The following is a 16,276-nucleotide window of genomic DNA, read 5'->3' as shown; positions in this document are numbered from 1 at the left end:
TATCATCCGAGAAAAGAAACAGCGGGTTCCTCGACGCCGGGATATGTGTCGGTTTCGGCGAGGGCGGTTTGTCAGGACTGGGGAGCTCTTCGCTTAGACGGGGTCGTTTTGGGGGATTGTTATTGTTGTCGTTGTTGTGGTCGTCATTGTTGTAGGTTGATTCGGGGAGGTCCCAGTCTGAGGAGAGGATTGGGAGGGTGAATGGTCGGGGTGGTGGGGGGATTGGGGATGAGGGGAGGGAGGGACGACGGGGTTGGTAGGAGGGGGGTGGAGGGGGTGGTGTTGAGGAGAGGAGGTTTATTACCTCTGGCATTATAGGATCTTGTCTTCCTTTTTGGGGATGAGGAAGTGGTTGTTTTTTTGGGGGAGCTTTTGTCGTTGATAAGGATTGATATGTACTGTACATATGCACGTGTCGCGTAGGATGCGCGAGGTCACGTGGTGATAACGGTGGGTTTTATAGTTATAACTTTTGGATTCATTGAATGATTGAGGGTATTGTATTGCATAGTGTGTATTATACTGTACAAGAAGGTAAGAGACGCGGGGGTATTATCAGCAACAACACTCAGATCATCTTCAGGGCAAAAGCAGCAAGCAGTGAGAGCATGACTCCGGACAGGGCCAAAAGGACGAGGATCTGCTGGAGTCCGGCGAACGGACGTCTCTCGCGCGCGAGCATGTCCGAGATCTCCGCCTCCAGTCGGTCACCCATGGCCGTTAGGGAGAATTCCCGCTCCACTCGCTCTTTCGCGGCGATGGACATCCTGTCGAACTCCTTCTGGTCCATTCCGTAGAGCACCTTATCCATGACCGCCGTCCAGTCGGCGTCTTTCTTCGCGTTGCGGAGCCACCCCGTTTCGCCCTCGACGATTGTCTCCAACGGGCCGCCGGTATTCGACGCCAGGACGGGGATTCCAGCGCGCATCGCCTCGACAGGCACAATGCCAAAGTGCTCATTGATAGGCGTGTAAAGAAGCAATTTCGCATGCTCGAGTAGCATATCTCGGAACGCAGAGGGCACGGACAACAAAAACAACACATCAATGGAATCCGGAACAGACAATGCCGAGATAACCGTCTTAGACGTAGCAGTCTGCAACCCCAGACTAGTAGCAAGCTCGTCCAGTTCCCGATGATATTGCACATTCTCCTGGACCCGGTTATCATAACCACCTATAGCACCATCGTCAGCCAAACACATCACACCCAACATCAAGAAAAACAAAAGGAAGAGGACAAAAACAAAGACATACCAGCAATAACCAACCTAGTCCCTCTCCTCTTCTCCGCCCCCAACCCATGATACGCCCGAATAGCAAGCGCCATATCCTTCTTCCTCTCAAACCGATTAATACTCAAAAGAATCTTCTTCCCACCCCACAACGTCTCCCCATCCTTCACAACCACCGGATCCCTCAAAGCCGCAGCCTCCGTATCAACACACGGATAAACAACACTAACATCGCCAAGCTTCTCACCCCCAAAAACCTCCTTCACAACACCCCTCGTAAACCTCGAATTCGCAACAACCTTATCAGAAGCACTCATAGCCCACCCCTCAAACCAATCAAACGGGTACCGATAAAGAGTCTTCACAAAACTCAAGAGCGACCCGGCCTCGCCCCGAAACGCAAGTAACTGGTCCGGGAAGTGACAATAGAAGAGGATCCGCTGTCGTTGGCGCGCAAACGTCTTTAGAAAGGGTACGCAGGCGGGGACTTGGTCGACGATGAAGATGTCATCTTCTAATACCTCGCTCTCTTTGCTTTTCTCGTTCGTATCGGAAGTACGAGATGTCTCTCCCAGGACTGAAATGGTGAGATGTAACTGTCTTAAGATCGCCATCAGGACATGGAATCGTCGGAATACGTGCGCGGGGAATATCGTGTTGCCCCGCACTTTAACGTCGAGGGTACCATCGCGCGCTTCTTCGAAACAGTGTGATTTGTCGCGGTGCGAGGTGTAGATCGTTACTTTGTGGCCGCGGTTTTGGAGCGCAAGCGCCACGTCGATGATAAGACGCTCGGCACCGCCGATGCCCAGATCGGGGTGGATGATGATCACATTGGAGCGTTTGAGGCCCGGCATGGCGCTCTCAGGGTGAAATTGAGGATCTTTACGGGGTGGGAGGGCGAATGGGCATTTCTGTAATTGGTATTGCGCGCTGGCGCTTTGGTTGAGTATGCGACACGCGGCCATTGGCTACGTCATGTGATGATATGGGGTTTATTTTTCTTATCTGATAAGAATTTATTGTTCTTACATACATTTACTAGAGCACTGAATCCATGCCTGGATTTAATTGTACCAGTTCTTGTTTCATATCTGTACTCTGACTACTTCGTGAACCTCGGATTTATCCACAGAGACCCTATGAACATGTTGTCAATAACTACTACTACCACTAGGACAGCAAAGGAACAACCAAGAGCTACAGACAAGCCTACAAAACTACAACGAGAGAAATGTGAGCTGTTCAAAACTGTCATATGACGGTCTTTATATACACATTGCTCAGCGCCATTTCGTTCAGCCTAATATCCGGTATGTATAGACGTACAAACATCAGGCTAAGCCAATAAACCACACAGACACATATCATAAGGCAGGATTCGTAATGTAAAACAAGAGGGGGAAACGGGCCTGGAGGGTAAATAACGAATATAGTGCGAATACACACATGAGAAGAAAAAAGGTATCGCGAATCGAACAAGGGGAATCGGCGTCGAATTCATAATACAGGGGGAATGAACATCATCTCTTAAGGGCCAAACAAAACAATAAATCTATGAAATAAGAAACAAGATCCTCGAAGCCCAAGAACTAGAAGCAGTTGAGGGTGCTCTTCTTTTTCTTCTTGTTAAGCGCATTCATACGCTCTTCAAGTTGGGCTCTGGCGGCTTCAGCTTCGCGGCGAGCATTTCTCTCCTCCTCCACAGCTTGGAGTGACAGGCGCTGCGAGTTGCGTTCTTTGCGAAGGGTAATCAGCTCCTCATCCAGCTGCATGGCCTTCTTCTTCCAAGCCTCACAATCGGACTTGACCTTGTTACTCTGGGCTTCAAGGTCTCCGAGGGCTTCTTCCAGAGTAGCAGTGAGCTGCTTCTCAGCGTAGAGATGCTTCTCTATAGTGCGAATACGAGCCTCCTGATCCTCAACGACCTGGGTATTGGCCAATTCTTTGCTAGCGTGGCGAGAGCTTGGGGGAGAGATGCTACCAGAGGCGCCGTTGGTAGCGGAAGCAATGGTAGGGAGAGGCGGAAGGGGAATGGCAGGTGGTGGAGATGGGAGGGATGTTGCCGAAGAGCTCTTCCGCAAGTTCGAGGTGATAGAACTGCTGCGATCGTGGGAGGTAGAATCCTGGCCGGAGCTGTTCTTGATTTGAAGCTGCAGATCCGTTAATGGTTGGATACCATAGGTTATTGTGGGACAACTTACCTCCAGCTGTTCAATTCGTACTTTGTAAGTTTCGATATCCGACTCGTAAGTGACGATTTTAGCCTTTGCATCCTCCAGAGCCTGGTCACGCTCCTGTTGAATAATGGAGAGACGGTTGTGGTGCTGATCGAAACTGTTGGTGATTTGCTCCTCGAGTTCCTCCACAAGACGAACGCTCTTCTCTTTCTCGGCCGAAATCTCCTCAACAAGCGCTTCTTTCTTCTTGATCTGCTCATTTCTCTGGTTCAAAGTATCTTCAAGTGTAGCAACCAGGACGGCAAGCTCGTTCACCTTTGCCTCTTTTTCAGTGTTGCTCTTAGTCAGCTCGTCGACACGGTCGGTGTCATTGCTCTTAAGCTCTATTTGCTTGCGGAGATCTTCATTCGTGTCCATCAATTCCGCATATTTGTCAGAGAAATGCTGCTTCTGCGTCAGAATTTCTTGGATCTGGTCAGCCAGATTGTCTGCGGTCACGTCGGAGTTCAGAAGGTTAGAAACCATCTTGAGCAACTTCACCAATTCGTCCCGCGACTCCGTGATCTCGGTTCTCAGAGCCTTCAGGGCGTTGTCATGCTCGGTATCCTTCTCCGCGAGCTGCAGTTCATACTCGGCCTGTGCCGCAGCCTTAGCCCGCGCCTCCAACTCGACAAGCTCTGCTTTGTGTGATTCCTGCAAGGAGTCTAAATCCTTCTTGTATGAATCAGCATGTGACTTGTGGGTCTCGATTTCCTGCTCAAGTTCAGATACACGGGTCTGGCGCGCTTCGATTTCATTTCCGCTGACATCCTTCGAGGCGATAAGCTCCGATAGCTGTTGCTGGGCTGCGCTGTGGGACTTCTCAAGGGAGGCAATTGTGTCCACGTGAGCAGCAGCTGTAGACTTATGCTGCTCGATATCACGCTTCAGTCCCTCAACAAGCTCCTGCTGCTGGGACCTCTCGTTCTCCAGAGCCTTTGCGGCTGCCTCCTTCTCAGCAGACGATGTTTCACCAGCAGCGGCTCTTTCGGCGTGCATTGAATCCAACGTGGCCAGAGCACTGTTGAGCTCTGCCAGCGTAGTGCTGAGCTGCTGCTCCGAGGATTGCAGAGATTCAACAGCGCTCTGGTGCTTGGTCTTCCATTGTGTCAGTTCGCCCTCAAGGAGGCCAATCTTCTTGTCCTGCTCCTCCGCGCCTGCATCATATGCTTTGGCGGCTTCCTCTTGGGTCTTAAGAAGAGCCTTCAACTCCTCGATTTCAGCAAGGAGATGCTTTTCTCTGGCCTCGTGCGCTTCCTTCATCTCGTTGATAATGTTCTCCTGCTGAACAACTTGGTCGCGCAACTGAGAGACGAGACCCATATCCACCGATGAACCGCCCCCTTGCAAACTGGAACGTTCACGGGTAAGCCCAGAAATGATGGTCGATTTCGTCTCCATTTCCTTCTTCACACTCTGGTTCTCGGCTTCCAAGGCCTGGATACGTTCCATACGATTGTGCAATTCGTGCATAGCTGAGTCCAAATGTACCTCGAAATTTTGCATCGTACCAGGACGACTATCGAATTCTTCCACTGCGATGTTCCGCAAGGCGGCTAGAGATCGATGGGCTCGGTCGACATTTCCAATCAGGGTTTGGCTTGACTTCCTCCGAATGACAGGCTTATAGCCCGGTGTCGTGGGGGGAGAAACTCGTGGCTTCTGAAGTTCGGATTTCAGTGATTCGATGAGATGTAGGGTCTCGGCGTGTTCGGCTTGTAGTTCAGCATATTTTTGGGTCATAATACTGACACCTTCCTGATGCTCGGAGAGCAGCCTACGCATGTGCTCGACCTCCTGTGCCTTGGCCTCGTCGCTTTCGGACACTGCATCTACATAGTTTTCTGTTTCGGGCGCAGACTTGGCGTTAGACGAGTCGTGCGAAGCAGCAGGCTCCCCGACCAAGGATAACTCCGATGAGAGTGATCGCGAGGAGGACTGTTGTGTTCCAGTCATCGAGTCGGGGGCCTTGGCATCCTCTAAAAAAGACACCGGTCGCGAAGTAGGGGCTGGTGAGATGAGATGCCGGGCATCAGGTGAGGAATGCCGAGCTTCGTCTGCAGCATCCTGCCGCAGATCGGCCAATTCCTTCATGGCTTGCTCATACTTGGCCTCGAGTATTTCATACTCGCTTACTGTGGACTCGTGCTGCATACGCAAATCAATTAGCTCCTGGGTGACCGTATCGAGCTTATCTGCAACGACCCTGGACTGAGTCGGGCTAGGGGTCCGATCGATCTGGAGGCGGTCGGTAGAGTTTTCCAAAGCTTTAAGATCCTCACTAGCCTCAGCAGGTGGCTCTGAAATGAGGGTGTCCCCCTCAACCTCGGGGGCGGGTTCGCCTAGATCCTCATCGGACTCCGGGATAGCAGTCTCAACAGCTTCGGTCAACACATCAAGCGACGCCGCCCGCCTTTGAGGATGGTAAGCACGCTTGACAGGTGTCTCCATCTCCGGTTCGTCGTGGTCCCTTGTTGCACTGCCGTTCTGCTGGCTGTGATCAAGATCGTATAGGAGGTTATCTAACTTCCCCAAGCTCCTTTGACGCTCGATGACATGCTCCAAGCGATCAACTTCTCGTTGCATAAGTTCCATATCCTGATCGGCTTCCGCCAGGCGCTCCTCTAACGTCGTTATGTAATCTTCGCAGTTCGCTTCACTTTCGCGGGCGCGAGTCAATTCTTTGCGAAGCTCCGAGATGATGGCCGCTTGTCTTTCCTCACCGGAGGATTGCCCATCAAGCCTAGACTCCAACTCATGAAGGTAGTTTTCTGTGCCGGATTCCCTTTCGAGGAGCTTCTGGATACGAGCTTGAAGCTGTGTATTGACAGTTTCGACGTACGTGCATCTGGTCTCGCGCTCAAGAAGCGTACTTTCGGTTGCCGATAGTGAAGATCGCGTGTTGGAAAGGGAAGACTCGAGACTCTGGATAGTCTTCTCATATTCCAGTACCACTTGCTCAACAGATTCCGCAAAAGAATGAGACCGTTTCAACCTTTCAATGGAGTTTTTGCCGATGTACGACGCGGCATCATTCGGATCAGTGCCCTCTTCCGTTTCCGAATCTCTAGCAAGCTCGGAGATCAGTTTAGCATGTCGTTGGCTGAGCGCATTATAGCTTTCTTGAACATCGAGGAGCTGGTTCTGGAGGTCAGCCTCCCTCTCATTCTGACGCTCCGACCGGTCTTGTGGACCGACGCTGCGCCGTTCATTATCCTCAGCATTGCGGAGCTGCTGTCGCAAAAATGCCACTTCCGCTTTGAGTCTTTCAATGACGGCATGCTTGTCGCCCTCATCATGCACTTGCTGGATTCGAGGTTTGCTCTGGATCGCCCGCGCTCTCTGCGCGTACTGGACGGTATTCAACGTCTCACTCAGGTGGAACTCTGCTGGCGTCACACAGGCAATCATGTAGGTATACGCGTTTCCGCCCAGAGAGTCTTGCAAGAGCCGAGTAAGTTTCGAATCACGATAGGAGACGTGAGAGCCTGCTTGACGGGAGGACAACTGCGAGATGACCTTGCCCAAGGCAGCCAGACCAGCGTTGATAGAGATACCTTCTTTAGCGCGCTCTCCAGACGCTCCTGTGTTCTTCAGCCGTTCGCTTCCAGCAAGATCTACAAAATGGAACTTGCTCTCCACGGTAACGGAGACGTCCGAGCCAGAGGACATATCGGCGGGCATGGACATGCGCTTGTCCTTAGTGGAGGTGATTCCATTCGCGGATTTACGCTGAACAAGGTTCAAACTGAACACCGCGTGCGATCGGGAAGACTTCGCGTTGACCGCAGTCGAGTCGGTCTGTCGAATGGTCGAGCCAAAGTTCAACGCGCCTAGGAGGTCATCGATCGAGTTGATGTTGACTTGGTGCAGACCGGTAGGAATGATGCGACCCTTTGTGTCCTCGCGAATGGTAACTGTGCTGCGCTCACTTGCGGGCGTTGATTCCGGGATAAGGAGATCTCTCAGGTGCTCATTGTAAATCTGCACATGTCAGCCTCATTTTGACTCCGTATTGAGGTATGTAACCGTACTTCAACATAAGTAGCTTTCATCTGCCAAGTTTTCTCAGTGTTCACCTTGCTGAAACTTGAAGTGGAGCTGATGGAATATCGCGCGGGCGTCCGAAGGCCTGTCGAGCTGTTGCGATTGTGTTTCGGGGGACCTTCCAATTTTTCGAAAAGATATTGGGCGGCGCGTGGGATAATTCCTGATTCCGTGAGCCAACCGCATACTCCAGCCGCGCTATACTGAAGCAGACTCACCCATTCCTTGACTGGAAGTCTGTTCACTGGGCCCCGATGTTCCCATCGTATAGGATTTACCCGCACCGGATTGGCCATAGGCCAGAATCGAGACATTGTATCCTTGTAGGAAAGAAGTGACGCTGTCGTTGAGGTATTCCCAGATACCAGCCTGATCTACCGTTTCGGGAAAAACCCGGTCAAAAACAAACAATTTGCGACCCTGCGGAACATCCACGGCTAAGCTGGTTGGTGTGGTGACGTGGACCATGGAACGTTGGAAACGTTGCGGAATTAATTCATAATTTGGGTCGTCGGGCTGCAAAGGAGGTCGGACACGGACGGCTGCGAAGGTGTTAGTGCTGTACCGAACGAGATCCATAAGGCAGTCTTTTTTCCGCAATCGCGACAAATTTCCGCGCAACCAAAGCGGCAATCACAAAGCGAACGGAGAACATACCAACTTTGACAGCCGTTTTGCCATCCTCATCAGAGGCCCGACTTCCTCCGCCTTGTTTAGAGCTCATGCTCAAACGACTGTTGCTCCGGGGGGTACGCATGATGCCGCTGAGTCGCTGAGGCGCACCTGACGGCGAACCCGGCGGCGAGGCCGTCATGACCCTTTTATCTAGACACTTCGAGCGGATTCACTGTTGGGCGAAAAGGTCGGGCGTGGTGGGATGCGAAAATTGCTCTATTGGTCAAGAATCGGAGAAGGAGAGTGTCATCAGCGGTGATTAATTGTATGGTTATTTGTTGTTTGAGGCTTTTTTTTTTTTTTTCTTGAATGTGTTTTCCACGAAGTAGTCGCACGGTATGGCGGCCTGCGGCAATCGGCGACGTGAGTGGTCCCCTTATTTGCAGGGCAGACAAAGCATACGAAAAGATCGAAGACACCTAGTCGGAGATCCAGCAAATTAGAAGGAAGAGGGAATAAAATACAACCAAAAAGATTGGAGACAAAAAAGCCAATGGTAGCGGGCAAATAGTTCAGCGCCTCGAAGAGCAGCGGAAACAAAGGAGGGAAAGAGTAACGACGACAAAATGACAACAACACCAGCAGAAGAAGAGATGGAGGAGGGAAAGGGAAAAGAAGTGCCAATGACAGGTCTGGGGTAGAACTTACCAGGTCGTTAGTCGTTAGTCGTGGCAGCAGTTACGGTAGTAAGCATTAGTCGTAGGGTACCTGAATCCTAGACTGGTCGAAAGGGTACGGAGAAAGAGAGAGAAGGTAAACTAAAATGGGTAGTTTAGAAACTTAGTTTGTCGTAACTCCTGAAAAGGCCGGTCAAAGTTAATTGGTGGCCTTCCACAATTGAAGCGAACTAAAACTGGGGCGATTGGTCCAGTGGGCTGGAGTGGTTCACAGTGGAGGAAGTAGGTGTTGAACGGTAGACTACGGAGTAGTAACTAACAATATGTGAGAGTAGGGGGGGTAAAAGGAGGGGCGGTGCGTAATTAATTCAGGAACTCATTTCCTGAAGAGTACATTTTTTTTTTTTTTCCTATCTAATCATGCAGGTTCATATTTTGCCCCCTCTACGTATCTAGATTAGTTGCCTATGTGGAGTATTTTTTGTAAGCCGCCTGGAAAAGAGACGGAAAATAAAAATAAAAGAGGCAAGAGAAATCGAACGGCGGGCAAACTGGGCGTGGTCTCCTTTCGACACTCAGGGAAGTATTAATCCTCGGGTATTAATTATATGGGAGTAGAAGATACTACATCCATACTCCGTACTATCTCGGAGTACATACATCTATCTAAGCAATTCTAATATTAACTAACAGCCCAAAGCTATGATAATAAGCCATGGTATTAATATTGATAAATTGATCCAAAATAAAAAAAAAAAAAAAAAAAAAAAAAAAAAAAAGCGATAGTTGTGAAACTGCTAATACTGTACTAACCACGCCAGGGGGAACCACCGGAACCAAGTCTAGGCTTAGATCGGCAACTGTCTTGGTCCGTTCCTCAGGCCATCATTAGTATGTACGTACTTACTACTGACTCTCTGCGACGGAGGATTATTACTGAACTATTGCCGGAGTATTGACTGACTATTTCCTCCGTACCATAAAACAGACCACCTCCAGGGAAATTATCACGCTTGCATATGCGGATCGAAATATCAATCAGTTCACGACTGGGATAATTGCCGTGGGTGTCAGAATCTGCGAACCGCCCCTTCGACGACCTGTTTTACCCCTGAATATACTAACCACTAGTAATGCATGACGGCTGTCCGCACCACTGGGTAACCTTGGTCGGTTCCCATGGTTCGCTACCGGGCGGAACACTCCAGGAACCCGAAGAATTTTCCACGATAGAATCTGAATCAATAACTGGCAAAAGATGGAGAAAGCTGCATGTAAACATTTATCTGATTCAGAGATCCGATATGCATTGTCTCTTAGCCAGCAAGCGGATTGTATACTCTATATCTATAGGTCACTAGTTCCTTGACCGCCCGACGAACTACTATAGTACAAATTGAAATCAGAAAAAAGCCAAGAAGACGCCCAATATATTAAGACATATTTAAAACCCGACCTAAGTAGAATCAATTTCCTAGCCTCAATCCTCGTAAGCAAGTGCAAGGTAAAAGGTACAAAATTACCAACACAGACAAAGGCAGCGACAGGATAAACTACTGGAGAAATAACCGCAACGGGAACCGTTCAAACCTGACAAGCTAACCTAAGGCTCCCGCGGAAGCAAGCGAAATTAAGACCGACCGGAATCACGATGCCTAGACTTTCATTACACGTGCGATGAGGAGACCCAATGCAAAAGCTTGACGCTGAGTTGACACAGTCCGTTGCTTCAACGGAGATGCGGGTCCTCGTGTATCAACTGTCATTGGGTTGACGCCGCCGTTCCAGCTCCAGTTTCTATACTAAGGTACACAAAGACAGGACATACGGCAGTGTCGGATGAACTCCTTCGAGATCATGTCGAACATGAGCAACAACTGAGGGTTTCCGCGCTGGCCGTCAATATCTGTACTGTGTATTACTGTCAACGGCCAATCCGCCACTTACCCTGACACCCCACTGATCGATATTTTCGTCATGAATGCTAATTATATGATATAAATCCGTGCGAGAGATTCTTCCTAGGATGCAAAAAAGTAAAACAACAAGGTCCTAGCGCGAACCACTAGGGCGAGAGTGTGGGACATGAATTATGGGTGTTTCTCCTACGTCCACATGGCTGATATCCATAAGGAGCACTAGGGCTTAGCTGGTTAAATTGACGGTTGCATGATATACCCCGACCAATTCTCTGTCCCCATATATACTCAATCGGTTGATGTCAATAATTCAGGCTATACGAACAAATATATGTATCAAAGCAATTAACCTCATTGTTGAGCTAAACCATGAGTCAGTAAAATAACGCTCGTTGATCGCAATTGCCCCTAAGGATCCAGAAACCCCCGAACTCCAAATCCTGATATGTAATTCGTAATAAAGACAGTGTAGGCAACAAACCATTCAAGGCGAACAAGTCCTGCAATTAAACCAATCCAAGTCATATGGAGACCCTTTGTGCCGAGGGCATAAATGTAAAAATATGACACTCACAAGAGGTTCTGAAAGCCGGCCCGGGGTCCACAACGGATGCTATAATAAACCCGATATTCCTCCTTAGGGTGACTGTTCTACGACTTCAACGCATCATAATCTCCCGGTAGACAACCCTACCAACCGTTATACATGTCGTACACGCTACGGCCCTGGCAGAGGAAAAATGAGGGAATGTCTGACCCGAACAACTCTAAAGTACCAGTCTTTCCCTCGCCAAGCTCGTTAACAACACCAGTCGATCTTTTACTTGCCCGGCATAGGCCCTCGGAGTACGTCCAGTCTAGCAAAGATAGACCTGAGGTCCGTGCCATCTGCGCTAGCCACTCTATCGCGAAGCGGCCGAGGTTGCTGGTTGCTGCGATCGTGAAAGACATCCCCTTTCTCCTGTCTTCTATTCACCCGCCCCTACATCATAAGTCCAAGTGAGCCCTATGGTTTATGACAGCACGGGAGTCCCAATAAACGCAACAAAAAAAAAAAAAAAAAAACGACCCTACATGCAGAGAGTTTGCAGCCGGCAGTCCGGGAGAGGCTGTCTGCCAGAGAATGGTGGAGCAACCTAGGTAAAATTAGCAGTAACCTTTCTGGGAATCGTAATTAGAGAGGGGGCAGACCAAAGCCGGCCCCAGAGTTTCAGAATCGATGATCAAATACTCCATTTGGGGACAGTCTAGACCAGTTGGAATATTCGGTTTTTCAACGGTTCGCCAAATCGTGCATATGTACGGAGTACATGCAGACCGGTGATACAACTGCATGGCATATTGTGATCTCATATTTGGCCACCTCGGCTACCTCGCGAAAGACGAACCCGAGCCCAATAATGCGATATGTCCCAGCCCCTTGATCGCCCTAGACTAATATTAATGACAGCTATCAAGAAGAGCAAGGGCCCGAAAGTCTACTCAGGGTTCAGGACTAAAGTTGTCGTATGCAAGGACACTCTTAGGTGCTCAGTGAAAAGGAGTTCTCCTTCAGTCGATTGCAGAATCGAAACTCTATGCAAGGTCAGGTATCTATCGCGGACATTAACGAAGAGAAGGAGGCGCCAGTTGCCACCGATACGCTTTGTTCAACGAGATCTGGAAAAATCAATAGTGTCATCCCTATGTGGATATATCTTCGAAAGACTCGATAGATACTGAACGTGAACATCGCAGGACCCTTGGCACTAAGCCTGTATAGGCTCAATTGGTTCGCAGGCTGTGAGGTGGCGTTTGCGCTCATGCAAGGGGGATGTCAACTGTCGAGATAAAGCAGATATGTACAGAATCTCGGCTTGTGCGTATCCGAGTACTTCGAGCAGGCGAGCGACTGAAACGTAACAGCTCGTGAAAAGGATAAGGTTTTGGATAGGTTCGAAAATCGGTCCTCTGGCAATGTGTATTCCACTCTTTGCCCCAGTGGCAACGATTTCCAGCAACGGTGTTCTAGTGTCCACCCGTCAGATCGGCTCTATCTCAACTTTAAATTTAGACTTTCTATGGAATGCAACTTGGGAGGAGCTTGTATCTACTTGGTGATCATGACCATGACAACTTCATCTTGACTAAGGATCTGAGATGGCTATATGAAAGCTGCTTGTGTGGAATTATACACTAAAGAGTTTCTACTTTAGACCTATTCAAGATGATAATGATGTGGTAAGGGGATGATGCCCTTACTACATTACATGAGCAAGTTTTCTCCCTGCCACAAAACGGTAAATCAATAATGCAACAAAAATAGGGGTACAGAATAACCAGCAATCAGCTAAGGCATAAAATAGGGCATGAGCTCTCCGTCGCCAAAGGCGGCAGAAGCTCTACCCTTATTGCCGGTGAAGAAGCCACTCCTTGCCTTCGTTGTATTGATATTCTCTTGGGAAAAAAAGAAAAAAAAAGGACATATCGAGTCACTATAGGACATAACAGGGCTGCTGCAAGGTCCAGGCCGAGCAGGTAATAATAGCCACAAATGTTTTTCTGTGGCAAGGAAGAGCTGAGGCTATCGGGAATGAACTGAGGTAAGAGGTAATGCAGGACTCCCAACCTCAGGTTGAAAATAGAGAAGACAGATTGGGTAAGAAAATACCCAGACATGTTCCGAGATCATGAGCCAAAAGGAATTACCCAGAACTGACGAAAGCTATGGCAGAGATTCAACGGTATCCTTCACCTCTAGAATTTAGTAATAACCGCTAACTAGATTCGTTGTTAAGAATACCTGCAATCTGACGCCGCCCTCGTATGATATAAATTATCCGCAGTTCAATGTAAGAGCGTCGATTACTATAGTCCTGCTATTATATCTACGACACACCGAGGTAAAGTCAACCTTTCCCAATGAGTACAGGCATACATGCCAACAATATTCACCTCTTATCTCCACATAGCCCTACCTAATACTGTTATAGGGCCCCCAATCAAATACACGAGCCGAAGCAGCCTCCCCGATTTTGTTTCCCCGGTACTCTACACCCTCGACAGCATAGTCCTCGGGCATGTATCCCGATATGTGAAAACACTTCCGGAGAGCTTCTTTTTTGAACGTTCCACCAGCCTGGGTATCCGGGATTGTGATAACATATCTTCATGATATGTAGTCTCTGTCCATAAAAAGTACTGTCTATGCGGCCCATTTTGAGATTCTTATACAATGTACAGTGCTGGCAGCTAAATGGAGACCGTCCAGGTCCAGTGGACCTTTTGTAGAATGGATGGCAGTAGAACTTCTTTCGGCAAACCGGTCGTTCCCAGAATAAGACATCTAGAGTCTGGGAAAGGTCAATTGGTCATAGCTTTTCCACTTGGGGCAGGAGTTCTGCTCTGCTCTTGTTACCGGATGTATGGTCATCTGTTGGTCAGCCACGTTTGAGGTATAATCTTTGGTTGCCAGTGCCATCTCTAAGCTCCTCTCATCTACAAGGGTCAAGTTTGCTTTTGTCTTATTAAGAAGACGGGCCTTCTAAATGTAGCACGCCATTCTCGTCCAACAAAGTGCTTGGGAGCTGCTCTCGCGAAACCTGACGTATTAGGTCACCATAGCTGGTACCAATGCCGTGTTTATGGTGAAATAGCACTCTTGGCCTCTTTGCGTAGAGACCGCAAATTCGAGTACGTGATGGGCCGTCCGGAAACTTGTGTAGTCTAGATGTAGCATCACGTCTCAAAAGACCCATTTTGTGAGGTAGTCGAAGTCGACTAGGCGAAAATATTAGGCTAACCTAATAGAGGAGATCAAGGCATGTATCCATGGAAAATCATTATTTTTTCCTGAGCCTCACGGTGGCTCAATCAAGTTCCCGATTCAAGTGGACCGATTGGTATGTCTCGAACTATCCATTGCCTAGTCAATTGCCGAATTACATGGGGGCCTTGTGGCTGCCTAAAGATGAACAAATAGGTGTTCAGCTTATTATAATTTGTGAATCTCCCAACTAAAGGCTGACTACCACGTGATACCGATTATGGTAAAGCTATCAGAATGACTCTTTTCCCTCCTCCTATTGATCTAGCTTCGCGACGCTGAGCAAATCTCCTTTTGTTCGATCATCAAAAGTTCGACCCGACTGTTCTAGTGAAAAGCTTCACGTCAGAAAGCCAAAAACTCTTTTATTATCAGACTATCTCTCTTATTTACGATGGCTCTACTCGAACTTCCCAACGAATTACTACTTCAGATTATCGAGAACCTGGAGAGCGAGAAAGATATTCTTTCTATTTTGTTGACAAGCCCTCGAATATATGCTATCCAGCAAGCGGGCCCTCTATACAAACACAACATCCAATTCTCCGCGAGCTCAGCGCTGGGATGGTATTCGGCGAGAGGGCGTAAATCAGCTGTGGAGGCACTGCTCGAAAAGGGCGCTGACCTAGAGAGCAGATGCGATGTTGGTGGCACACCTATAGTATATGCTGCTAAGTACGGACATGAGAGTGCGGTCAGGCTGCTGCCTGAAAAGGGCTCTATAGTAAATCGACCCACTTTGTCCTGGCCCCGCTGGACGCCACTAAGTTGGGCTGTTCATAATGAGCATAAGGATGTGGTCAGGCTGTTACTTGAGAAAGGTTCTGATCCGAAGTTCAAGGGTACGGAATATGACGAGATTCAGTTATTAGGAGCTGCACAATTTGGAGATGCGAAATTTGTTAATCTACTGCTCGAGAGGGGCACTGACCTAGAATGCAACCACTATCTCGGTCGCACACCATTGAGCATTGCTGCTTGCCATGGACAAGAAGCTATAGTTAGGATGCTGCTTGAGAAGGGCGCTGATATAGAATCCAAGGATTTTTTTGGCCGGACACCCCTGATATATGCTGCTGGCAAGGGACATGAGAGTGTAGCCAGGCTGCTTCTCGAGAATGGTGCTGACATAGAGTCTAAAAACGAAGATGGTTGCGCACCGCTGATAAGTGCTGTTAATGTTGGGCAAGAGGGTATGATCAGGCTACTACTCGAGGAAGGTGCTGATATAGAATCTCAAACTCACGATGGCTGGACACCATTAACAGTGGCTGCATCCCATGGATATGAAAATATAGCCAAGCTGCTGCTCGAGAAAGGTTCTAATATAGAAGCCAAAGATGATGATGGCTGGACGCCATTAATATGTGCCGCTGAAAAAGGACATGAGGGCGTAGTCAAGCTACTTCTTGAGCAAGGTTCTAATATAGAATCTGAAGATCATGATGGCTGGACACCACTAAGATGTGCGGTTGAGAAAGGACGCAAGGGAGTGGTCAAGCTGCTGCTTGACAAGGGCGCTGACCTCGAGCGAGCGGGCCTCACGACCGAGCAGGTCGCCGATGTAATACGCCTTTTGAAGTGAAGCTTTTCGAAATATCAAAGTATCTGCATCTCTATACAAAGGTTGATAGTCCTGATGATTAGCCCAACGAGTCCTTTTTATGCCCTGGGATACTGCAATGATTATATCTATGTGGGGATTAAAGTCATCTCCAAGAACTTCTAGAAAGCTAGCCCTCCAAGATGCTTCCCTGATC

The 16,276-nt window shown here is 48.7% G+C and overlaps 3 protein-coding genes across 3 annotated transcripts; 1 reads left to right on the top strand and 2 right to left on the bottom strand.

The window, feature by feature from the left end:
- Positions 1–568: 568 nt before the first annotated feature.
- Positions 569–2,091, bottom strand: AO090120000461 (GDP-Man:Man(1)GlcNAc(2)-PP-dolichol alpha-1,3-mannosyltransferase; the record flags this gene model as incomplete). Its single annotated transcript, XM_001824115.3, has 2 exons — positions 569–1,176; positions 1,257–2,091. 2 exons carry the CDS (start codon positions 2,089–2,091, stop codon positions 569–571), a joined length of 1,443 nt encoding a protein of 480 aa, XP_001824167.1.
- A 735-nt stretch (positions 2,092–2,826) lies between these two features.
- Positions 2,827–8,314, bottom strand: AO090120000460 (kinesin family protein; the record flags this gene model as incomplete). Its single annotated transcript, XM_001824114.3, has 5 exons — positions 2,827–3,387; positions 3,439–7,437; positions 7,488–7,663; positions 7,719–8,042; positions 8,158–8,314. 5 exons carry the CDS (start codon positions 8,312–8,314, stop codon positions 2,827–2,829), a joined length of 5,217 nt encoding a protein of 1,738 aa, XP_001824166.1.
- A 6,596-nt stretch (positions 8,315–14,910) lies between these two features.
- AO090120000459 (ankyrin repeat domain-containing protein) lies at positions 14,911–16,163 on the top strand (the record flags this gene model as incomplete). The annotated part of the gene is made up of 2 exons (XM_023237744.1): positions 14,911–16,080; positions 16,143–16,163. 2 exons carry the CDS (start codon positions 14,911–14,913, stop codon positions 16,161–16,163), a joined length of 1,191 nt encoding a protein of 396 aa, XP_023092540.1.
- Between the last annotated feature and the right edge of the window lie 113 nt (positions 16,164–16,276).

Source organism: Aspergillus oryzae, chromosome 5 (genome assembly GCF_000184455.2).
Source record: "Aspergillus oryzae RIB40 DNA, chromosome 5".
NCBI classification, from domain to species: domain Eukaryota; kingdom Fungi; phylum Ascomycota; class Eurotiomycetes; order Eurotiales; family Aspergillaceae; genus Aspergillus; species Aspergillus oryzae.
This window is presented reverse-complemented; position numbering and strand designations above follow the sequence as displayed.